General features: G+C 46.0%; 1 protein-coding gene across 1 annotated transcript in view; it reads right to left on the bottom strand.

The window, feature by feature from the left end:
* The window catches only part of COG6 (component of oligomeric golgi complex 6), a 112282-nt gene extending 89336 nt beyond the window's left edge, over positions 1–22946 (bottom strand). The window contains exons 1-4 of the mRNA XM_006259885.4: positions 22785–22946; positions 21729–21872; positions 18367–18438; positions 896–954 (exon numbers count right to left, since the gene is read on the bottom strand). Of these exons, the coding sequence (XP_006259947.1) occupies positions 896–954; positions 18367–18438; positions 21729–21872; positions 22785–22916 (407 nt within the window). The 5' untranslated portion in view covers positions 22917–22946. The remainder of the gene's footprint in view (positions 1–895; positions 955–18366; positions 18439–21728; positions 21873–22784) is intronic.
* Between the last annotated feature and the right edge of the window lie 2207 nt (positions 22947–25153).

Below are 25153 nucleotides of genomic sequence, written 5' to 3' on the forward strand. Positions count from 1 at the left end.
TGTGAATTCTCTTTACTTTATGAGACAATCAAGTATCTCTAAGCAAGACAGGAAAGTTCTCATTACACAAAAGTGGAACAGGAGAGCCAAATCATACTGTTCTGAATCAAAATTATGCAAGAATTTTAGCTTCATGGGCACAACTGTTAACAGAACAATAGTCATTAGCAGAGATCCTGCATTTTCTCTGATTTAAAAGATCCCCAGTTTTCAGATTAAAGAAAAGTAACCCCAAATACACATTTTTCCGTGATTAAAATGAAACACCACTATATACGTGTAGTGGTGCTTCATTTTAATCATGGAGAAATATGGATTTGGGGTTACTTTTTTTTAAATAAGAAAACTGAGGATTTTTTTAAAATCAGAGAAAACCAGGATCCCTGCGTCATTAGTATTAAAAAGCCATGATGGAACAAAAAAAGTCAATATGGAACTTGAAGGTGGCCATGGCCTCGAGAAAAACATATAATGATCAATGTCAGGTATAGTACCAAGCAGTCAGTATTTCTAAACAAATCAGCACAATAAATAGCGGAATTTTCAACAGGTGTTTAGGAGCTTTTCTCTACTGAACTGACGTATTGTACACCACTGTGTGTTATAATACAAAACTGAGTATCACATTCTGGTCTGGCATCAGATAAAGAACATTAATATTCACCACACCGTGCCACTTCAAACTGCTATTTTCCACCCCCTCCAGAAAAAACAGACTTCTGAGGACGAGAAATGGCAACATGTGTTCACAAGTTCTATCATCCAAAGGGCTAATACCTTTCTTCATACTGAGTTTCACTTGAAAAAGTATGAAATAATACTTAAAGGTCTGATTCTGTCATGGTTTCAACTACTATTATGTGAAGCAAAAAAATAAATATGATGATGCACATACTTCTCGGCTTGAAGCTTTGTCGTCTTCACTATCAAATCCTGGGTCTGTTCCTTTGCTGCCTAGAATATAATTGGAATCAATGTAAGTAGATACACTGCTAAATTAATTCCATTTTTTGCTTTTAAAAATATTTTTAGGGAACTCAGATTACAGCGATTTAAGTGAAGTACCCTTTAAAATAAGTCAGCCATGTTAAAATGACCACTAATCAGTCCTTTCCTAGTTTTTAATATTGCTGCATTAGAAGGCATAATAAGAACTGAATATAAAATTCTTGACCTTGGGCACAAAAGCATTTCGAGGTGCAATGCAATTAGCTTAGATAATTTTACTCTGTCCTTTAATTGCAAATAAATTGCTGCAACAAATGAGGAGTTGGGCAAGCTCATCTGAACACAAAAGGAATTAAATGTACCATGCTTACATTTAACATGAGGGAAAAAGCTCCTTTGTGTTGGATTTGAGCACAGGATAGCAGGGGAGTAAGTGGCAGCTGCAGCTCCAGCTCTGGCCTGGGGTCAGAATCAGAGCTGCAGCCCATCCACCCCAACTCTGTCTCAACCACCACACACTTCACCCATCACCTCTGACCATGTCCCCACCTCCCTGCCACTTATCCTCAGGCTCTGGCTGGGCTCCAGCCCCACTCAAGCCCAGGGCACATGGTTTCTCCGGCCCCAACCCAAATCTATAGCAGCATAGTGCTGGCAGCACTGTCCCGGCCTTGGGTTGGGGCCACTGCATGCTGCCCTGTAGCCCAGACTGGAGCTGGAGGATAAGTGGCAGTGTGGCGGCATATGGGGACAGGGCAGGGCACATGTTGGAGAGGGAAGCAAGTAGTAGGGGGTTACAGGCAAAGCAGAGGGCCCGTATGGGGGGGCAAGGGGTAGGGTTCAGGCCACTTGACTCCCCCTGCATGTTCCTTCTTCCCCCACCCCCAATGCCTGCCTTCTGCCACTTTTTTCCTTGCTGCAAGGGGCGGGCAGGCGCGGGGGTGGGAACAACACGAATTTAAAATGACTCTCCAGTAATTCTAGATATGGATAATTACAATAAATTTATAAATTTTTTTCATGTATAGAATCCAATTATTGGAGGGTCTTCTTAAATTCAGAGTGGTCTTGGATTCAGATAAATACAGCATTAAAGTAACCCACAGCACGGACAGATCCCAACACTTGCCATCTCTATTTAATCCTGTCATCTGGGCTAGCTGCAGAACTGTAAAGCTCAAGAATAATACCTTTAACAACCCAACTCAGACTCTGGAAGCTGGATGGTTAAAGTATAAAAGATCTGTTCGGAAAATGATTCTCAACCAGGGTGCCACCAGATCGTTTGAAAGGGGCAAGGAGATGCGAGGAGATAGATGGGTAAGCACAGGTTCAGGCTTGTTCCTGCCTGGCTGTTAGGGCAACTCACCCACCCAGTGGATGATCAGATCCATTAGAACTATAGCTCCACTAAATGTCAAAATAGAATAGGATGAGAATACGTATCCCAGCAAGTTCGTAATTAATGCTAATCAATCAAATGCCACCCTGTCCTATTTTCTGCCTAATACTAATCAATTATTGACAATACATCCATGTTTCTTGTAGAAAGCGTAGACCCTGTTTCAGTAACAAGAGAAATTAAAAGGGGAAAAATTGGGTGAGTATCAGGAAAAAAAAAATTCCTGAAAAACAGCCAGCTATGGAAAAGTAAAAGTATTCTAAGTGAATCAGCGTGGGGAGGGGGAAAAATCCGAAGACAGATTCTCTCGAATAACCCTGTAACGAACTCAAGTTGGCATATTGAACATTATGGTCAAATGAATGTACTAGCAAATATGCAAGTAAGCCAGCCAAGCTTGAGACTCCTTAGACCTTTCATAAAATGTAAACATTCATTCAAGCCATTCATTTTCAAGACCTTAGAATGCCTACAAAGAGAGATTTAGGAATAAATTAAAAGATGTCAGCACAGTTATTAATGCACTGGTATTGCATTGGCCATGAGGGGGAGTCATGCGTTAAGTAGACTCAGGCTTGAATACTTGATATGATTAGAGCAAGAGGAGTTGAGAGATGGAACGAACATACCTAATCAACCATCTCTCTGTATTTGCCATTATTTTGAAGCATGAACACATACAAATGTTACTTATCATAGCTAAAAAACATCCTCTAAAATTGTGGATCTATTAACATCTTGTCATATTGAGTGCTGATATAAACTTATTCTTCAAAAAATTTGGGGACATCTGAAAGCAACTGCGAAACAAGTCTGAATATACACTAAAATGGATGAAGTCTAACATCAGACATCTCTGAAATACTGTCCTCCTGAGGAAAAGTGTTCTGTTATTGCAATGGCCAAGAGGTCTTCCACTCAACAGCACAAATTTGTCTTTAGTTTGGAAAAATTTAAGCCAACCACTAAGCACATAGCATGGGTGAGATTATTTTACAGCTCTTCAACTAGTGCAATCAGAGTACTTCACCATCTATCTTTGATATGCGTGCGCCAATAGAGATGTTTTGGGCCAATACTGATGGCAATTTTTAACGAGCCATATTGGCTGATACCTATCTGATTACAGATATGCAGCTAGGCAGCTTGGAGAGCAGCATCCAGCTGGTAAGTCTGTTGTGGGGTAAGGGGCAAGGGAAGGAGCATGGGGAAAGGGGGACAGATTAAGGTCCCCACAGCGAGGGAGGGAGTGGGGCTGGGGCAGGTGCTGCACAGCCAAAGCATGATGTGGGACAGAGCTGCAAGTGGCTTGTCCAGGGGGCACAGGGAGGGGCTGGCTGTTCCCGCCACAAAGCACACCCTGGAAGGGCATGGAGGGGGCGCGTGCCCCTGGATCTGCACATGGGGCAAGGGAGGGCTACCATTGCAGGCTGGGTCAGCACTTGGTTCTCAGGGGGCTGCACTGGGCTGTGCTCGGGACAGGCGGTGGCACCACTGGGAGGCAGGCTACGGGGGCACATGCCCCCCAGGCCCTCCCGGGGCGCATGCAGCAGTAGGAGCTGCCACCCCTGGACAAACCACTCGTGGCTCCGTCCTGCACTCCACCCTGGCTGTGCAGCGCCTGCCCCATCCCTGCTCCAGCCCCACTCCCTCCCTCACTGTGGGGGCCTCAATCTGCCTTCCCCACGCCCCTTTCCTCACAACAGATATACCAGCCAAACCCGGCTGCTCTCCATGCTGCCAGGCTGCATTCCTGGCTGCCTGCATGCTGTACTACTGCTGCAGGCATGCACGGGGCATTTATCGGCGACATTATTGTCCACACCAGCCAACAAAAAAAGCCGATTGCCAATACTGCCAATCTTCCTTATATCAGTACCGATCCAATATGGGACCGATGCATTGGTACACCTTTAATCTTTGCCCTTTAGGTTAGGTACACAGGATGATGGGAGGGAAGGCAGAAAGTACAAGATGTTTAACTCAAAACTCCATTGCTCAGAAAGGAGCTTGTGCAGACGTGGATAAATCTAATTTATTCTGCTTTTTTCTGTACTCATGTTATTCAGTGTTCAAAGACAGTTTGAAAAATCCAGTCACTTCACTCATTTCCTTAAGATTAACTGCCAAGAATGGTATCAACTTTGTCACAAATGACCATTTGGTAGGGACCTACTGAAATAGCGACAGAAGTATGCTGAGCAGCAGCTCCTATCATCTTGCAGTTTTCTGGGCTCACCCCCTCAGCTGCTGGCTGGCAGAAGGGCCTCACCATTTGCTCCTGAGCAGCAGGGAGGCGAAAATCAGTTTTAAATATGCTGCAGTTTTTGCCTCCCAGCCAGTCAGCAACAAACAAAAAGGCCACTGGGGCCACTTGGCCAATCAGCAGCAATAAGCAGTGAGCAGCAGGGCCCCTCCTCCAGTCAGAAGTGGGGGCACACAGGGGAAATTGCAAGATTAAAGGAGCCACCATGCAATGTACTTCTGCTGCAATTTTCGTAGGTCCCTACAAATTGGGTACAGTGCGAGAGATAGGGTCACTGCTGTTCCAGATGAAATGGCAGCTGTTATACTGTAATGCTCAGGCTGGAAACAGACGTTGCCTTTGTGCTGCCATAAAAATTTGTATAGTGGCACAAAGGCCAAGCAAACACACATGCCTAGCCATTGTTGTGCCACAAACACCCAAAACTTGTCACTGCAACACAGGCGGCATCGATTTATGCAACTTTTTTGAGACGACCACCTGTTTGGTTTATGGCAGAAGCATGGGGGTTGGTTATCCCTGCTCTTCTACGGCTTCAGGCAGGCACATCCAGGGCCCGATCCTGCACACCCCAGCCTGATACTATGGCACAAGAGGGAATTCCCAGGGAGTGCAAAATCAAGTCTCTGAAGTCCCAGCAGCACCTTCCCAGATTTCCCTGCTTGCTTCCCCCCAACTCCCAAGATTCCTTGGCATGGTGTAGATAACTGGGGTGGGATCCCAGAATGGCACGGCACCCAGGGAATCCCTGGGCACACCTGAAGGTGGGATCCCAGAATGGGGCAGGAAACATCACTAATAGATTTATATATATATATATATATATATATATATATATATATATATATATATATATATATATATATATATAGTAGTGTTTCATTTTAATCATGGAAAATATGGATTTGGGGTTACTTCTTTTTAACTGAAAATTGGGGATTTTTTTTAAATCAGAGAAAACCAAGATCCCTGCAGATGATGCATTTAATTTTGCAAAGTCTATTTATACCCTCAGTATGCATATACCTATAGCAAAACACATGTAGTAAACCCACTAACTTTAACCTTGCTTCATCCAGGATTGTATTTAGGGAGATTTAGCTTACTTGTATCCCTATAATTTAAGGCAACACTTAAGAGCGTAAAGTAACACTTTAGTAACAGCTAACAGTGTTACTTTAGTAACACTAAGTAACAGCTCCCCCTCCCCTTCTGATGCCCTTTCAAGTATACATTTGTTTATGTCCTTTACAAAATTACATTTTAAGATAAGGTAAACTGTAGCTGTAACAAGAAGGCCCTTCTTGCCAGCACTCCCCATTTTGTGCATTTCTTCTTCCTTCTGAGTATTGGCAGAGACCTAACATACTCATTGCATGGGTGTGGCAAGGCTCAGAGCAAGTCAGAAAGCTGAAGTGGCTTTCTGTAGGAGAAACCTAGAAACTATATCTAAATATAAATTAAGCTCAGTGTCACTGAAGAAAACAAAAGAACTAAAATATCCACTTCAAAGACTGTAAGTATATCCTGGTGGTAACCTAACTCACTTCCTGTTGCCAGTAGCCTTTGATCCTCACTAACTTGCATTGCATTTTTATATTGCATCTGTCTCATCTTTACCATGGCATTTTGTATTTTAGATTTTATACTTTTAAACCCTTAAGGAATGTACTCCCTGTAGAATGAAGTTACACCCTGGACCACTGTTAAACCTGCACTGTAATTGTAATGGTAAAGTGACAAAATCTGCTATATTGGTTTGCTCGCTTGAGTGAATGCAAGTGCATGATGATCAGTAGCTAATTAAATGACAATAGCCTAGCCAGAGGAACTTACCATTACAAAACTCTACTGTACAAGCCATTTTAGGCTAATCACGCCAAGGAACTGATTCCTGGGACTGAGCACCCACCCTATTGACTACTCCTGCAACCCTTAACAATACCATTGTTAATTAATCAAAATCACAAACTGACTCCCAAAACTGCACTACCAGCAGGCAAGACCCCTGTGACTAACAGCTGTTAGGGGGACAGTGACCTCCAGACTGGGTAGCCAAAATGATGTTGGGGGAAATCACACAAGGCTGCCAGAAAGGGCTAAAAGGCAGTGAAGCATGACCCTCTGTGGCATCCTCTCATCCAGCACCTGACCTACTGAGACAGAAGGACAAGCAGGCAACCCTCTTTTGGAGAAGACATTCCTTTGAAGGAAGCTGACCATCAACAGCAGACTCCAGGGCCTTGGATAGGTAGATATACCAACACCAGTGCTCTCACAATCACTACAGCAGCTACTATCCACTTTACTACATGAGTTTGAGTGACATGGGTTTGAATGACTGTATATGTTAAGATGGCCAGTACCCCATATAACTCAAAGTTTGCATTTATGATTTATTGGTAACTTCACATCCCATACAATAAGTTAGAATTCATTATGATCCCATGAGTTGGTGCTTTGTAGCCAACAAAGCAATGCAAATCACTTTTTCCTTGACTAATATTTTGGCTTACAGAAGTAGAACTACTTGAAGCGGGGCAAGTTTTCACAGCAAACTCTGGCCACCAATTAGATTTTCATGACTCCTATTTAGAATGCTGTGGGCAGCACTGACAGTCATGTTCATCTCACTTAACTTTTTGCACTTCAGTAATAAGTAACAAATAGGGCACCTAATCTGTTGTCCATGGACCTCCATAATGCCTGACTTCCTTCCCCCTTTCCCTTATTCTTATCAGATATGCAGGTCTCTAGCTTGTAAACTTGGTACATTTTAAAGTTATGCTTTAGACATTTTCTGGCAATGAAAAGAACAGGAAGGGTCGTTACTCAGAAATGGATTATAAGTTATAAAGTGAGAAAATTCTATAAAATAAATGTTAGTTTTGTGGAAGCAGGCAGAAGTGAATACCATTCAGTTTTAAGAAATTAAAAAAACTACCTGCCCTCTGAAGTAAGTATGGAAATATGGGCACATTTCCATCAAGTATCAACGATTAAACTGCTGCAGATTTAAGCACTTTTTCTTCTGCTACTCAGTACTTTCACTTTAACAGAATTAGGATGGGCTCATCACCATTATAAATAAATATTACCAGGTTATTTTGTTAACTGTAACTTGTAAGCAACAGTCATGCCCTGAAACTGCTTCAGAGGTTTGAAATACTTGCATCTCTGAAAGGCTGGAAATGCAGACTTAAGGTAATCGCTGAACTCAAAATTGTGGGAAGACAAGACTTCACAGAACAACCTTAATTCCACATGAGAATTTGGCAACAGCTAAATCAGTACAGTCACTTCTGGCTACAGGCATGTTGTAACATGTCTTATGAGCAACAATATTTGAATTTAAAAAGTTGAATCTAATTTTTACTATCCCTAGCTGGTTTTCACATAGCCAATTATGGTAATGTGCTATTAGACTTCGATTTAGCTAGGATAAGAAATTAGTGGAGTATGCTAAATGAATTGTTTCATATTAGCCCTTTTCTTAGTGTAGGGAAAATTTCACTACTACCAACTTTAAAGCAAAAAATGAAATCTAATAAAGGGTGGATTTCAAAGATTTTCCTGCTAACTTTTTTCTAAATAGCACTTCAAGATGCATCTAAATTCCCACTCCCCATCCCTCCTTGCATCTGGCAGATCATTTTTGGCAATAAGAGGTGTATTGCTGTGGCTGGATTATGAAGTTTCCAGGCTGAAATTTATGCTTGAATCTGAAATTTTAGAAATGAATGTTGTTATTACACAAATGCAGAAAAAGTCACCACAGACCATAATAAGGAAATGCAGTTTTTAATGGCAACAAGAATAAAATTAAGTTGTCCAGGACTAAAAACTTGGAACTGTCACAACCCAAAGTTGTGATTTTTTGTGTGCGCGCTTCGGCACCGCTAAATTATTTCCCGCCAAATTTGTCGCTTTCTTTGCACGGTAGAGTTCTCTGCTGTAAGAGAGAACTCTGGTGCAACGGGGGATTTCCCGCCGGATTGCAGCTTCTTTGCAGTGTGCATCTCTTTCTTGCACCGTAGTGATGCACATTGTAAAGAAGTTCCCGCCATCTGTATTAGGATCCGCGCCATGTTATTGGCCGATTCCTAATTTAGGCACATGTGGCGGCTAGCGATTGCTAGCCGTACATAAGGCTTGGGTAGTTTCCGCCCAAGCCGGAGGAGGGAGGACGAGAGAGATTCTGTGTGAAGATCTCCAAGCACTGTGGACCCTCGCAGACCCAACGCGCCTCCCCTAAGCAGGCAATAGAGGCAATAGAACCGAGCCTACGGAGCTTTCGCTTCTCACCTCTCCCCGTCGCTGAGCACAATCCTAGACGTATCCCTTTCCTGTAACTTTGGACCCCACGGAGCCTAGCAAACTCCGGGGAAAACTTATCGGACCCGTGGAGCCTGAATAACTCCGGGGAAACTTTCGAACCCAACTTAACCGGACCCGTGGACCCTAGCAAACTCCGTGGGAGCAATCGATTTGTCAGAGTCCTCCAAAGAGGGTTCAAGCGGGAGCTGTGCCTGGAAACTTGTCCAGCCTACACCAATACCATCTTTGGGTGTAAGTAAACAATCTTTTCAATCAACCATTACGCCTCCGTAACTAATTCTAACTCGCGCGCACTAAACCGCCCTGCGGTTCTCTCCCACCCCGCGTGCCCGGGCTGCTGGCCACGGCCCACGTGCACTGGAGATGGGTCCAGTATGACCCCGGCTTGCCCATGGCGGCCAGAATGGGATCAGAATCACTGCTGCGCATGGCGACGAGGGCGGGATCGGGGCCCAGCCTGCACATGGCGACGAGGATGGGATTGAGATCGGGAGAGAATGCGCACATAACAACTCAGACGGAATTAAGAGAGAATACACTAGAGTTAGAATTGGTTAGGAATTGCCCTTGGCGCGATAACCAACGCCAAGTGAAAAGCTTTGAAGAATTAGAGATCCATATTGCTTACCACCAGGCGGGCGGAACGGGTGAAAGATTTGTAAGCGGCCGTTTGTCGCTAAAGGGAGAAGAGGGAATCTCTGAAGACGGAACCCCGAAAGAAAGGGAAATGTACTTACTCCCTGCGGCGTTCGGGTGTATAATGAGAGATGAGCGGGTCCTGTTTAGGCCCCTTGATACCGTGTCCCTCGCCAAACCCAACCCGGCAGGCGAAACGAACCCGACTTTCACCCAGGAGTGTGCCCGATGCCTACGATATGCTCAGGAGAGTGAAGAACCGGAACCCATCGGCCCGTTCTCCCCGTGTATGGTAATGGCTAGATTACGGGGTCGCGAGCTTCCATCCGAGCTCCGCGAAGATCTGGAGATGGAGGAACGCCCCGCGGATGAAAGAGTGGCCTTGCGGTACGACAAGGGGGGGAGAAGGTAGTGCAACTATTCGTGCTATAATGAATCTAATGCAAAAGAATTTAAGTTTGAAAGCCCAGCTGCAGATGGCAATCCGATCGGTCAAAGAAGTGGCTGAGAAAAAAGAGCCTGAAACGCCAGTCCAAGATGGCGCCGAGCAAGAGGGAGACCGCGTGGAAGAACCGGAAAAGAAAGGTGGAATTTCTAATGAACCCGCGAAAGTTCGGTCAGCGACTCCGCCCATCGACGCGTCGTCGCCGGCAACCCCGCCTAGCAACGCAGCGGCGTCTCGGCCGACCACGCCTTCCTGCTGACGAAGGAGAGAGTCAAGCGGAGGAGAGCATCCGCCCCTCCTGCCTGAAGCAGCAACAGCAGCAGTAACCCCCGCGGCAGCAGTTCAGCCTATGACAGCATCATCTCCTGAAGGAGCAGCTTGTTCTACAACAAAGACTAATCGAGTTGCTACTACTTATTATGCTCGCACCAGAACTGAGTTGCAGGATTTATGTAGAGTATCAAAAATTCAACCTGAAGAGAGACTAGCTGTATGGTTAGGACATTTAGTCATTGAACTTGGAGCCGACCTGCTGAACCAAGAAGAAGCAAGCTTCTTAGTCAGACAAGCTTCGTGGAGTAGAGGACATGTCACCGACATCGACATGATAACATGTAATACTCACTGGCCTATTCCACTGCCAGCACTTGTTGCAGGACTGATTAGTCAAAAAGCCCACGTGTGGCATGCAGGACGGCCAGAATGTGTCGGCGCAGATCACCTTATGCTGGCAATGATTGGCGTCTCGTATTGTGCTTGGAACCCGAGAGCATGTGCGCTGGGACTGACATCACTCCAGCGAATAAGACCATGGCCTCATCGTCACTTGCGAGATCCTGGAACCGTTCCACTAACCTCTCACAGTCTAGACAGTTGTCTCGAGATCTACGGACAAAAGAATATCATCATTCTTCGAATTCTGTTCAGTCCAATGGTAAATCAACCCGTGAGTAATCTTCTTTGTCAATTGCCAAGACTGCGTATCCTGATGGAGCCAAGATTGTCTTATGATAGGGACTGTCAACACCCGACTAGGCCTCAAGGCACCAGACGACGTGGATCCGATCTTCCACCACTGCCACCGAGAACCCTAGAGGAGCGATACATGTTTGGATTTCTCCTACAGCGTTCCGGACTTAACAAACGGCAGCTTCGGATTTTGGGGGACGCAGGCCAATGGCAGTTAGTTTATGAGTTAGGTTTCCGTTATTTGGAAGAGCCAGATGATGAATCTTCGACGATTTCGTCTAATTAAGCCATAGGAATCGTTTAAAATTGTTTAAGTTTGTTGAATCAGATCATTAATCTGTTTTGAGAGTTTTCTGTTTACAGATCCGGAATTCAGAGCGTGTGGCAAGGAGGAGCCCTAAGAAGGATGACACCACCGAAAGAAGCGAGGGCTTGACGTACGACTTTGTCACGACGCCCACTGAAACTCTGATCGTGCAGTTTTTGTCATGAATCAGATTATGTGTTTGTGTTGGTTATTATTTCTTGATTGTTATGTAACTTGATCCCAGAACAGCGAATTTTATGTTTGTGTATTTGTTTGATGACTTGTTTACTCGTTGGATGATCATGACAAATTTTAGATTGCTTGAAAGAGTATGGCATAATTTAGCTATGCTCTCAGCAAGGGGGGGATGTCACAACCCGAAGTTGTGATTTTTTGTTTGTGTGTGCGCTTCGGCACCGCTAAATTATTTCCCGCCAAATTTGTCGCTTTCTTTGCACGGTAGAGTTCTTTGCTGTAAGAGAGAACTCTGGTGCAACGGGGGATTTCCCGCCGGATTGCAGCTTCTTTGCAGTGTGCATCATTTTCTTGCACCGTAGCGATGCACGCTGTAAACAAGTTCCCGCCATCTGTATTAGGATCCGCGCCATGTTATTGGCCGATTCCTAATTTAGGCACATGTGGCGGCTAGCAATTGGCTTGCTAGCCGTACATAAGGCTTGGGTAGTTTCCGCCCAAGCCGGAGGAGGGAGGATGAGAGAGATTCTGTGTGAAGATCTCCAAGCACTGTGGACCCGACGCGCCTCCCCTAAGCAGGCAATAGAGGCAATAGAACCGAGCCTACGGAGCTTTCGCTTCTTGCCTCTCCCTGTCGCCGAGCACAATCCTAGACGTATCTCTTTCCTGTAACTTCGGACCCCGCGGAGCCTAGCAAACTCCGGGGAAAACTTATCAGACCCGCGGAGCCTGAATAACTCCGGGGAAACTTTCGAACCCAACTTAACCGGACCCGCGGACCCTAGCAAACTCCGTGGGAGCAATCGATTTGTCAGAGTCCTCCAACGAGGGTTCAAGCGGGAGCTGTGCCTGGAAACCTGTCCAGCCTACACCAATACCATCTTTGGGTGTAAGTGAACAATCTTTTCAATCAACCATTACGCCTCCGTAACTAATTCTAACTCGCGTGCGCTAAACCACCCCGCGGTTCTCTCCCACCCCGCGTGCCTGGGCTGCTGGCCACGGCCCGCGTGCACTGGAGACGGGTCCGGTACGACCCTGGTTCGCCCCCGGTTTGCCCATGGCGGCCAGAATGGGATCGGAATCACCGCCGCGCATGGCGACGAGGGCGGGATCGGGGTCCAGCCCGCACAGGAACTACATGATTCTGAGAAGCGTACTGAATAGATTTCTCTTCCCTTCTCTCCCCAAAAGGGACGTATTTTAAAGAACACAAAACAGAAATGACTACACTTCCTTTCTTATGAGAAACACAGTTAAAGAGAATCAGGGTCCTTCTTTTATGAAGAACAGTGAACACTATTAAAAAAATGCCACCAGCAAGACTGGAGAAGAAAGGGGAGAAAGAGACTGGCTCCAAGGCAGCTAAATACATTTCTATAGTATGCCTTATTTAGTTTAGAGAACTCCCAGAGCTGTGCTGGATGCTTTGCATACACAGACTAAGAAAATACCTTGCTCCAAAGTTTGTAATGTAAACCAAGTGGAGAAAAACAAAAGGAATGTGAGTAAGAAAGAACAAAACAAATAAGCAACAAACCAGGCTCTGGCTCTCTTCTGGATCCCTAACCATTGCAGTGTGCATCTCCCTTCCCATCTTTTTACACTATTTGAAGCATTCCTTCACCCTTCTGGCTCCAATGCTTGTCCCCCTTTCTTTCTATTTAGCTATCTGGTGTAAGTAGAACATCCACCTGGATGATAGCAATGAAGTTTATAGCTGAAAGAAAGGGCATAGCTTTCTGAACAGTTGGCCACTCATGATGCCTGCTGATTATACAACAGCGTTCACATACTCTAAACAAGGAATGGCACCCGTGCTGGGGGTAGCCTAGAGTGTGGCATGCAACAGCATTTTGTTTGGCACATGTGCCTCTGGGCAGATGTCAGGGAAGGGGCCAGGTCTGTGCTGCCACAACAAGGACTGGACCCCTTGTGGTTCCCATGCCATCTGCCCCTGGCGCACCAACATCTTATGAGTCAAGGTTGCAGGTGTTTCTGGAACTCTGCCCAAAAACATTGTTTACCTCTGCAACTTGTGTATAACAGTGGGAGTCGCATGGTATTTAAGCAGTGGTTCTCAACCAGGCTCCCATGAGTCCTCTTAGAGGGGCCAGAGCAGTGGCAGTGAGATGAAAACTGCCCCACGAGCTCCCCCTGCCTTAGGGCTCTCTGCTGCCTGCTTTAGGCTGATTAAAGCTGCCTAGTGGTGTGCAGTGCTTCTTGGTCTGATGCCCCCTACACTCCTCCAACAAAGACTCAGGTAGAACTGTTTCATCTGCTTATTTCCAGGAGTACAGGGGGCATCTGACCAGGAAGGGTTACACAGCATGAGATACATTAGGCTGACTTGAGAGCCCTAATACAGAAGGAGTTCATGCATTTAGTACAGCCCCTCACAGGCTGGCTGTGTGGCAGGCATGCAGGGCAGTTTTATCTGGAGACAGCAGAACCTGGCTGAGAAACACTGATGAAAGCTGAACCAACTGGTTCTTAGCTGGGGATGTCCCCCATTCAAAAAAAAAGTGATGGTGGGGTGCCACGACCCTGAAGGCTAAACAAACACCACATTAAAGGGAAAGATATATGCCTTCACTTATTTCTATTGCAACACTCTATGCGTATCAGGGCTCTTTGATCCAACTTAAGCGACAACTAGCTCTTATGCGTGCCCCAATGTTTACAGAACACTAGGAAGGCATTTGACAAGTATGATTAAATTGTTTTTGAGCATTGTAAAGACACTGTAGTCCATGAGCTTATTAGCTTTCCAAATGCTTCCATCTACATTCAGATGGAACTACAGGGAGGACAACGGAAAGGCAGGATGAGAAAAAACTCTGGGGAAAGACAGCAATTATCCCAAACCATATTTTGACTTCAACATAAAACAAAACTACTGAACAATAACTTAATTTTTTGTACCTAGCATTCATACCACTTCATGATCAACTGTATCACAAAGCTAAAATAACCAGGTTGCATTTACGTCCTGGAGATTACCCATCAAATCAATCAATGCATGTGCCACACCAATGTCTGTGCTCACAATAATGCTCAAAGAGATCAGAGTACCAAAGTTACATCACCACAACCATCCCAGTCTTAACCAAAAATGTAAAATTAGGCACAAGAGAGTAGTTTGTTATGTGTTCTCTCCTCCTCCAAACTTTTGCAGAGGAATTAAAATCATGAGCTTTCTTCAGAGCTGTATGTTAAGAAGTTTTCAACCTGGCCACTTACAAACAGAACACGTTTGCCCTTTGGTGGGAGGTAGAGGGAAAGGGTTTTTTTTTGAGGCAAATCTTTGACTGGGTTCCACCATTTTTAAACTAGTCTGCGTGCACCAAACTTCTGTTCTGTTACAGGTATAGACCATTTTTGCATGTGAACTTCTGTTCCAATATAGGTATAAACCAGTTTCTGATCACTTTTACTGGTAAAAGCATGTCTGTACCTGGCCTTGAACATCTTTGTATCAGGTGAAAAATTCAACCATTCAAATATGAGAGCTCTACACTGAAGAGTCCCTGGTATATATACAATTCAGTTTTGAAGTGGAATAGTAACCACAATTACAGAGATCTGACAACCCAATTATTCATTTTAATATAAAAGCTACATTAAATAGCCAAATAGAGTCAATTAGGCTCAAAAGTAGTTCCAGGTTGCATCATACACAAATCAGGATCCTTCACCCTCATCAGCTTATGGATGGATGAAGCTGTATTAACCAATCTCCTATTTCCAAGAAATTAAAGTACACCTTTAATTAAAGCTCTGTATACACCTTGAATCTTTGAGAGATAAAACAAACCTAATGGGATCAAGATTAACTACTGGACTTGATTCACTTTGTGGATAGTGATGATGACTGGCAGAGCACATCTGCTTGTTCAAGAGTCCAGCAATAACTGGTAGATTCTAGAGAAGATATTCCAGGAATCTTATGGCTTATAAGCATGTAAACTTGAGCAGACTCATTACATCATTTGAAGCAGTTGCTAGATGATAAGGAGAGCACTACTATGAAGCCCAGCCAGAATATGAAATTGCCTCCCCTCAGTATATCCACTAGAAGAGGTGGCATAGAGTTCCCTCTGCCTTCCTCAAGAGCAGTTTTCCAATCTCACAACTGCCCTCATGCACGCAAGAGAAGCCATAATGCAAGTTTGTTCTTCACTGCATCTACAGAATGAATCTGCTCCATAATCTGGGTTCCTGTAACATAAAAATAGATTTTTTCTGCTGAGCAAAAATCTAAGCACAATTAAGGCAACTAAATAATCAAGTTGGATATCAAAGCTTAGTAAGAAATTTGTTACTTGGTTCCTGGCTGTATTACAGGGCCTTCACCTTGTCTAGGAAGTGCACAGCCCGATTAGGGGTAACGCCTCGCTGGACCTGGTCCTGCCCACGGGGATGACCTGGTGAGGGGACTGCAGGTCCGTGACCACCTGGGCAACAGTGACCATCACCTGCTGGATTTCACTATCCAATGCAGGGCATCAAGGGCTTACACCAAGGCTAAAGCCCTTGACCTCAGAAGGGCCAACTTCAATGAGCTTCAGAGATTAGTGGGGGAGGCACTGAGGGTACAGATGGTAGAGGAGATGGGAGTCCACAAGGGATGGTTGTACCTTAAGGGGGCGATCCTCCAGGCCCAAAGGGTAACAGTCCCTGAGAGAAGCAAGGAGGTAAGAGTGCTCAGAAACCCCCTTGGCTCAGCAAGGGCATTCAGCAATGCCTGAGGACTAAAGGGGGGGCGTACAACCAGTGGAAGGGAAGAGCTATCACCAAGGAAGAGTACTCCTCCTCGGCCTGTGAGTGTAGGAGGGCTATTAGGAAGGCCAAGGCAGATATGGAACTCAGCCTAGAGTCCAGGAATCAGGACAGCAAAAAGTCCTTTTTCAAGTACATTGGGAGCAAGAAGAGGGCACCAGGCAATGTAGGGTCCCTGCAAGACGCAAACAGTAATTTTGTGGCCACGCCAGACAAGAAAGCTGATATTTTTAACAGTTTCTTTGCCTCTGTTTTCTTGAACAGGGACCGGGATATCCCACGTATCAGAGGTAGGGACAATCTTTCGGATAGCTCTGTCAGGCCTTCAGTCAACGCAGATGTAGTTAGGGATCTTCTGGAAGGGCTAGACATTTTTAAATCTGCAGGTCCAGATGCCCTCCATTGCAGAGCCCTTAGCCCAGCTGTATGAGCATTTGTGGTCATCTGGCCAGGTGCTGGGGGATTAGAAACTGGCTAATGTGGTCCCAATTTTCAAGAAAGGGAGGAAGGAGGACCCAAGTAACTACAGGCCTGTAAGCCTCACCTCGGTGCTCGGGAAGATCTTGAAGAGAATCATCAAGAAGCACGTCTGTGGGGGGCCTGCAGGGGAGATCATGCTCAGGGGCAATCAGCATGGGTTCATCAAAGGCAGGTCCTGCCTGACCAACCTGACTGCCTTTTATGACCAAGTAAGTCAATCCTTGGATGATGGTGTCGCCGTGGACGTAGTCTTTCTAGACTTTAAGAAGGCCTTTGACACTGTCTCTCACCCCATCCTCATCAATAAATTAAGCGACTGTGGCACTGATGCCTGCACAGTTGGATGGGTAAAAAATTGGCTGATGGGGCACACCCAGAGAATAGCAGTGGATGGGTTGTACTCAACCTGGTGAGATGAGAGCAGTGGGGCCTGCACTGTTTAACATCTTCATCAGCGACTTGGACGAGGGGGTGGAAAGCACGCTGTCCAAGCTTGCTAATGGCACTAAGATGTGGGGCAAGGTGGACACACTTGAAGAGAGAGAGAGGCTGCAACTAGGTTTAGACAGACTACAAAAGTGGGCAGATGAGAATAGGATGGGGTTCAATGTAGAGAAATGCAGGGTGCTGCACCTTGGGAGAAGGACTACACAGCATACATACAGGCTGGGGAGTTCCAGAGAGGCAATACTCCCCCTCTATGAGACTTTGCTCAGGCCACAGTTGGAGTACTGTGTCCAGTTCTGGGCACTACACTCCAAAATTGATGTGGTCAGCTTGGAGAGGGTTCAGAGGAGGGCCACCCGCTTGGTGAGAGGGCAGCAGGACAGGCCCTACGAGGAGAGACTGAGGGACCTGAACGTGTTCAGCCTCAGCAAGAGGCTGAGGGAGGACCTGGTGGCTGCCTACAAACTCATCAGGGGAGAGCAACAGCAAATAGGTAGAGCCCTTTTCTCCCCAGCACCACCTGGGGGTGACAAGGAACAATGGTCATAAGCTGATGGAGAATAGGTGGTTTAGGTTAGAGATCAAAAGGCAATATTTTACAGTTAGGGTGGCCAAAATCTGGAACCAACTTCCCAGGGAAGTGGTCCTCACCCCTACCTTGGGCAAGTTCAAGGGGAGGTTGGATGATCACCCGTCCGGGGTCTTGTGAACCCAGCATTCATTCCTGCCTGTGCCAGGGGGTCAGGCTAGATGATCTGTTCAGGTCCCTCCTGACCCTAGCTACTATGATACTTGTATTTGTGCTTACAGATTCAAAATTAGGGCATCATGTCCTCCATATAATCAAACACTTTCTGCCTCACAGAAGCTAACAGATATTACATTCCTTGCAAAACATCAAGGCATTCTTCCATGCTGTATTGGAAGTAGCAATGTGAAACTACAACAAATCTGTTCAGTGCCTTTTCTTCTGAACTATAAACAGGCTAGTTACTATGCTAACTATAGTTATATAATGTTATTCAAATTCTAAAAACACGCAGCAGAGCTGTTGTTAAAAGAAACTCTTGTTTAGTACCTGTGTTAAAAGAAAGCAAGAATATACCAAGTAACAGCAGAAGGGAGAACATAAATATATTTGCTGATCATACCTTCAAACGATTAGTCATGTCCTGACAACAGTTGCTCATTGCTTGCACGTCTTCATTTATACTTTCGAGTTCCTGAGAAAGTAAAGCAAGACACCATTAGCTGGTTTTATTAGTCCTAGAGTGGTATTTGTACATGCAGTAGTCCAGGGACCATCTATTGGACCAAGTATATAGTTGAGAGACATATTAGACAAGCTTCTAAAAAGAGAACATTTTTCTTCAAGTCTGGAAAAGCAGATAAAGCCTAAGCTACATTTCAATTTGAACAGCAGTTTCATTTGACCTAATTTTTTTAATAAGTATGTTAACTTCACCCACACACTCTCAATTTTAACCCATGGAGCAGAGAAGTCTACTTAGCAGTAGCTACCAACTAAAGTTTTTAAGCAGTGACATTATACCAAGCCTGCAATGTAAGTCCATCTACCTAAGTTTCCCAATTATAAGCATATGAGAGGTTCATATTTCTGCACTAGCTTTCACCTTCTCCAAAAGTGGCTCTGAAAATTGTCTATGATCTTCTTGGCCCACTTTTCCCGTATTTGCTTTCAATTACTAATGAACATCTTAAAACTAAGAAACAGAAGATAAAAATTGCCCTTCCCTTTCTAGCAAGAAGCAATCCCAGTCCATGCTCATACCAGTAAGAAACACTGGTATATAGAGAATTTTCAGTACACAGGAATTCCTGTACAGAACATGAAGAAACGAAGTGCATAGTTTGGCAACCGTTGATCCTTCTGGATCATGGTGTATGCATGAGAGGTCATCCAGACCTTCAACACCTAAGCAGGAGTTTTGGAGGAAAGGAAGCTGCTGAGACCTTTCATCCCCACTTAAGGCCACTGAGACAGAATCCAAAGGCCAGATTAAGTCCAGATGTTTGGTGCTTCCATGGCTGTAGTGGTATAAGCATCTAGGAATCAAACCTAGGACTCCTGTAGGGCAGACAAGGATTCTATCACTAAACCACAGAGGACTCCAAGAAATGAAGGACCTTTTGTAAATTAATTTCCAATTACTAAAACAAAATATTTGCTCAAGATTCAATTACGGTCTCCATTTCATGGAAATTCACAACTGCAAGCAACAACTAATTACTGTTTTACAATGATGGGTGCTATGTGGTTCCCAGCCTGCGCTCAATGTGTGTCATACTGATAGTTAAGTGTTCCACACGTACTCAGACAAGGTTCCTTGGGTGAATTTGATATCTTTTATTAGAACCACCCAAATAGTTGGAGAACATTTATTAAGCAAGCTTCCATCCAGGAAAAGCACGCACCAACTGCTGAAACTTCCTTAGCCTGATGAAGGGTTTTTGAACCCAAAAGCTTGCTTAATAAATATTCTCCAACTATTTGGGTTGGTCTAATAAAAGATATCAAATTCACCCAAGGAACCTTGTCTGCCTATGTCCTTAGACCAACACGGCTACAACCGAAACCCCTGCCACACATACTCAGCTCTTTGGGAATGAGTGAGAGGACAGTAAAGATTCTAGGTGCTATAAACTTTTAGTTGGTTCATTCACAAAGGAAAGACACACTAAACTTAGTCGGCCATTTTTCATTAGTCTGACTAAAAGACCACCTAGTATAGTTAAATAAATATCTCAAATTGTTGTACTTGGGTAAAAAAATGGGTTGTAGGTACAGACACAACATCTTAACTCTAGTATAGATGTGGAATAGAGATATTATGTATAGATTTACATGGAATAAGTAGAAAACAATCCCTTGGACCACTTACATTGGTGCATGTTAGATTAGTACAGGGGTGGGCAATTATTTGGGTTGGACGGTCAGCCGAGTTTTAGCGAGCTGTTGAGGGCCATGCACATACATGGATGCACTCAAATGCTCCAGACATGCACGCATGAGCTCCCTGCAGCCCCACCCCTGCTCTGAGACCCCAGCATGTGACAGGATCAGCCAGGAGCCACACCAGCTGAACCTAGTGGCCTAAAGTAGCATGCAGGAACACAGTATGGCACCAGCCCAGCCACGTGTGGGGATCAGGCAGAGGAGGGAGTACACAGAAAAAGAGGGTTGGGAAGCACAGGTTATCTGAGTGCGGCACCACACTATGTTCCCCCCTTCTCCCCGTGCCCCCGCCTCTGCCCAAAGTCCCCAGCATGCAGACAGGCTGAACCAGTGCCATACTGTGTTCCCACATGCTGCTTTGAGTCATGTGGATGCAACTGGAGCAGCTGGCATGGTTCCTGCCCAAACTGGCTGCATGCTGGAGTCTCGGGATCAGGCAGGAGCTGTGTCAGGGTCAAGCAGAAGCTGCACCAGCCATTCTAGCCATGCCCACGTGGCATGGTCCGAAGCAGCACACAGGAACACAGAGCAGCATCACGTTCGCAGCACCCCCACGCCTACCCAGCCCTGGCCCAGCAGAGCCTGGATAACTCATGGCTTTTGGCCCCCTTTCCCCTGGCACTCCCTCCCACACCAGCAGGGAGAACTATACCTGAGCTTTGATTTTTGCCAGGGGCCAAGCTGTCTGGTCTCCAAACAGCCACAAGGTCAGAACTCTGCGCAGACAGACTTGCTGAAAAGAAGCCTGGCCAGGAGTTCAGTGCCCCTCAGCCTTGGAGTGTACACCAGGGCTGAAGTAATGAAGGGTGGGCTGGGCCAGGGAGGGGAGCTACTGCTGCAGCCCAGTACAGCACAGGGAAGGAAGAAGGGCAAAAGGCTCAGAAAGCCAGGGCAGCCATGGGCTGGATACAATTTTCCTTCAGAAGAGCACCTGGAAGCCAGATACAATCCCATGGTGGGCCAGATCCAGCCCACTCCTGGACTAGTGTATCGTCTGTGCACCCACAACTCTAGTCACTTCTATCTCTGGGTAGCCCTGTCCTCAATGCAAACAGGCTCTTACTGCCTCTACCCCTAGCCAACAGAAAGTCAATAATAGCACCTACTGCAAGCAGCTGTTCCTTGGGAGCTGGTCATTTGTCCAACCCAGACACCAGTGAAACCTGTACCAGTGTTCAGGCTAGTGTAAGTCACTAGTGTAGTGTGAATGTATCTATCCTGCTTTATTTGCAATGGTTCTTTCAACCCATATATTTTCACAGACTTGCTGGAGTCCAGTCATTCCCAGGAAAGCCTAGTCCCAACATATTTTTGTTTATAAATCATAGTAATACAAAAATTCCAGAGCAGAAATATTATCAAATGGCAAAAAAGTTCTGGCCCAGCAGGGCCTGGATAAAAGCAATTATAGCATAAAGGTAAGTTTGCTCTGGAAAAAGGAAAAAAAAAATTGTAACAGGTAAAAATTGTAAAAAAGTTTGCGATGCTAAATTCAGTTCCAGCCATTTTAAGCATGTTTGTAGGCAAAACCATTACCTCTTTAACTTGCTTGAAAATGCGGACAAATTCTTCATTTATCGCTAAGCTTCGGCGCTCAATGTCTCCACGTAAGTTTCTTCTGGTGCGCAAACTATTTTCAGCGAAAAAGGTCGAGAGCGCCTTGAGAGCTTCTAACATTTCCTGTGCAAATATAAAAAGGTTACCTAAACATTTCCACTCCAATATATAACATATTAACACAAAGTCTTCTTCACAAAGTTAGTCTAACCGCCCCCCCCCCCGATAAAATAAAACACGCTCTATACAACATGGACAATTTCCTTAGAGTCATGGTTTACCATTTTTCTGCTCTTCATATACTGTGATGGAAACGGCTTGCAACCATTTTCCTCATAACTTATTGAGCAGCCTGCCATGTGAAAAGCCTGTCAGGCTCTAAAAATCCAAATGAGAAAAACTGTTCTTAGCTTTGAGGCACTTTATAACATGACCTCCTTCAGGCTAGCAAGCAAGGGCACTGATCACTTCATGTTCATTTATAAGGAAAAAAAAAATAATGCCCAAGTTATATCCCTACCATCATGGGCAAATCTTGAATTTTGAAGAGGGGTGCAGATGGTAAGGTGCATCACTGCATGTCAAAACAATACAATTTTTCTCTGTTTAAAAATAAACAAGAAACTTCACTAACATACTAAGGGTCTACAGCTGCACTATTCAGTTTAAGATTGAAGCAAAAAAACCCAAACGTATCTTCAGTGGAATAAGTTAAAATCAGTCTGCTGGGTGGTGAAATAGGAGCTGCATTAGCAGGGCAGGACAAGGGCTAGCTTCATCTGCGTAATATCAAGACCATTAAAAAAAAAAAGGGAGGACCCGTCAAGCCTGTGGAAGGAAAAGTGTAGAAAGGATCAAGGAGATGATGACTGGCCGTGAAGTGACTCCCTCACAGAAATGCTGCTGCCCCTGCCAGGCAGTTGGTGCCCAGGGTTGGGTGCAGCAGGAATCAAAGGGAGGGAGCATTTGACGCAGCTCGGCCGCGGGAGCGAGACGCCGGCGCCCGCCTCACGCCTTCCTCCTCCCACCCCGCACCTTGTCGTTGTCCAGCCGCGTCTCCAGGATCTTGTTGAGCTTGCGGGACAGCGGGTTGCAGCCAGGGGCAGCCGCCCCGCCGCTGCTGGGGAGCCCCGAGGACCCGCCCGGCACAGCCAGCGCGTCCGCCATCTTCCCCCCGCAACCGCCGCGTCCCGGAAGTGGGCTGGCAGCGCAGCTGCTCGCCGGGAAGTGGGGTCCCCCCGGAAACCGGTGCCGCGCACTTGAGTTCCGCCCGCGTTTAGCGGGCAATCCACGCTGGTCAAAGCGTTCAAACCGGGCCACCCGCTTTGATGCAGGTGCAGCACATGCAACACCTAAGTCACTCTCATGGAACCTTAACCGGCTTTTAGGGTTTTTTTCATTATTAATATATTTCATGTTCCAGGTCAAATCACTTCCAAATCATATCGCTTGAGCAGAGATCCGTCGTCCCAAAAACCGTGTTTATTGAGCAGGTGGAACTCGATCGTTCTAAACCCTGCGTATGGCGGAACGACCCCTGAGCATCCTCCGCCTCTCGCCCTGGCACTTCAGATGCTCCCAAATCCATCGGCAGGCATCCTACACGCAGGCCCAAGCCCGGAGGTCTTAGGAATCAGATGCCCCCAGAAACTGGCAAGGAGCCCAGATCCACAGGGGAAACCATATTTTGGTGTGTGCCATTCACACAATGCAACGGCACAAAGCAGCTGGCTGTGAGCTTCCACCACACTGATCACATAACGGTGAATTTACCTTGCATATAATGAATTTCTGGTCTAAAAAGGGTCATCACATAAGAGCGAATTCACACATACAGAACGCGCATGAAGTGAGGGAAACCTGTATAGGCTTCATCCCATCCTCCATCCCAGACTCTTTACTCTGGGACTTCAGATACTTCCTACACTCAGCCTTAGCCTACAAGGGGCTGGGTTTGCTGTCAGCAGTTTTCTGTGGCTGCTTACCTCAAAATAAAGAAATACTTCAACTTCGATCTCATTCCAACTCACTAGCGAGTTATAGTGGGTAGAGGTGCACCAATACATCGGTCTGTTACCAGACCAGCACCGATATAAAGAAAACTTATTATATCAGAAATTGGCCATATCAGGCTTATAATTCGGCTGATACATGGCCTGTGCATTCACACAGCTGCAGCACAGCACAGGCAGCAAGGAGCACAGCCCAGAAGTGTGGAGAGCTGTTGCCATCTAGTAAGTTTGGTGTGGTGGAAAGGGAGTGGGGAGGAAAGGGGCTGGGGGCACAGATCTAGGCCCCTGTGGTGAGGGAGGGTGTGGGACTGGGGCAGGGGCAAATGCTGCCCAGGCTGGTGCTGGGAAGGGGCTACGGTGAATTTGTGGCTGCAGCTCCCCCCCCCCCATAGCCCCTTGCCAGTGCCAGATGAGCAGGCAAGCACCAGACAAGCTGCCAGACCAGCGGCTCCCAGCTGAGCAGCGCGCAGCAGCAGGAGCTGCCCCCACCGCGCCCACCCCTCTCTGGCTAGGCAGTGCTTGCCCCAGCCCCACACCCTCCCTCACTGTGGGGGCCTTGATTTGCCTTCTCAGCCCTTTCCCTCCCCCTCTTCCTCGCCTTTCATCACACCAGACTTACCAGCTAGAGGCAGCTCTCCACGCTGTCAGGCTGGGTATTGGAAATTGGATCAGTATCGGCCAATATGCCTCCTTAAAAATCAGTATTCGCCACCAAATCTCTATTGGTGCAACTCTAACAGTGGGCAAAATAAAGTAAATAAGACTTATTTGCATATTTTTTCAGTGTACGGTAGTTTTTCAGCACACGCGATAATTTTGAGCTTCCAATACGATAATTTTATATTTAAGACCTGGCAAAGCTGCTCCAGTTTAACCCAGAGGTTCATAGCAGGAATCTGCACCTCAGAACCTTTCTGCCCTGCTGGGGTGTCCTGAGCTCTTTGCAACAGGAGACTTGCTGCGTTATTCTTCTCTAGTCAAGGAAACAAGTGAAAAATAGAGTTGGCATTTTCCTAGGGGGCCCTTGAGCCTATTGACAGGTGGTGCAAGGCTATCAAAGAGTGCCTCAAGTCTAAAAAGGTTGAGAACCACCCAACTGGCTGTTGAGGACTCAGGAAGGGCTGTGCCCATGCAGGAGATTCTCCTTGGCTGACTACTGTTCTGGGGATACCTTGCAAGGTCTAGCGCTCATCTGGGCAGTGAAATTAAAAGGTAAAAACCTGTCTAGAAAGCTGTCTTGGAAGGGGACACAGCTTGCACCCTCCTCCCCCCCACCAAAAGGAGACACATGCAGCAGTGAGAAAAAGGATGTGGAGATATCCTGATGGTTTTGCTGGTGTAGACTTTTCCCAGGTTTGGCTTAGCGCCCCCTGGTCTCAACACTTTGCCTGT

The sequence above is a fragment of the Alligator mississippiensis genome, chromosome 1, assembly GCF_030867095.1.
Source record: "Alligator mississippiensis isolate rAllMis1 chromosome 1, rAllMis1, whole genome shotgun sequence".
NCBI lineage: Eukaryota > Metazoa > Chordata > Crocodylia > Alligatoridae > Alligator > Alligator mississippiensis.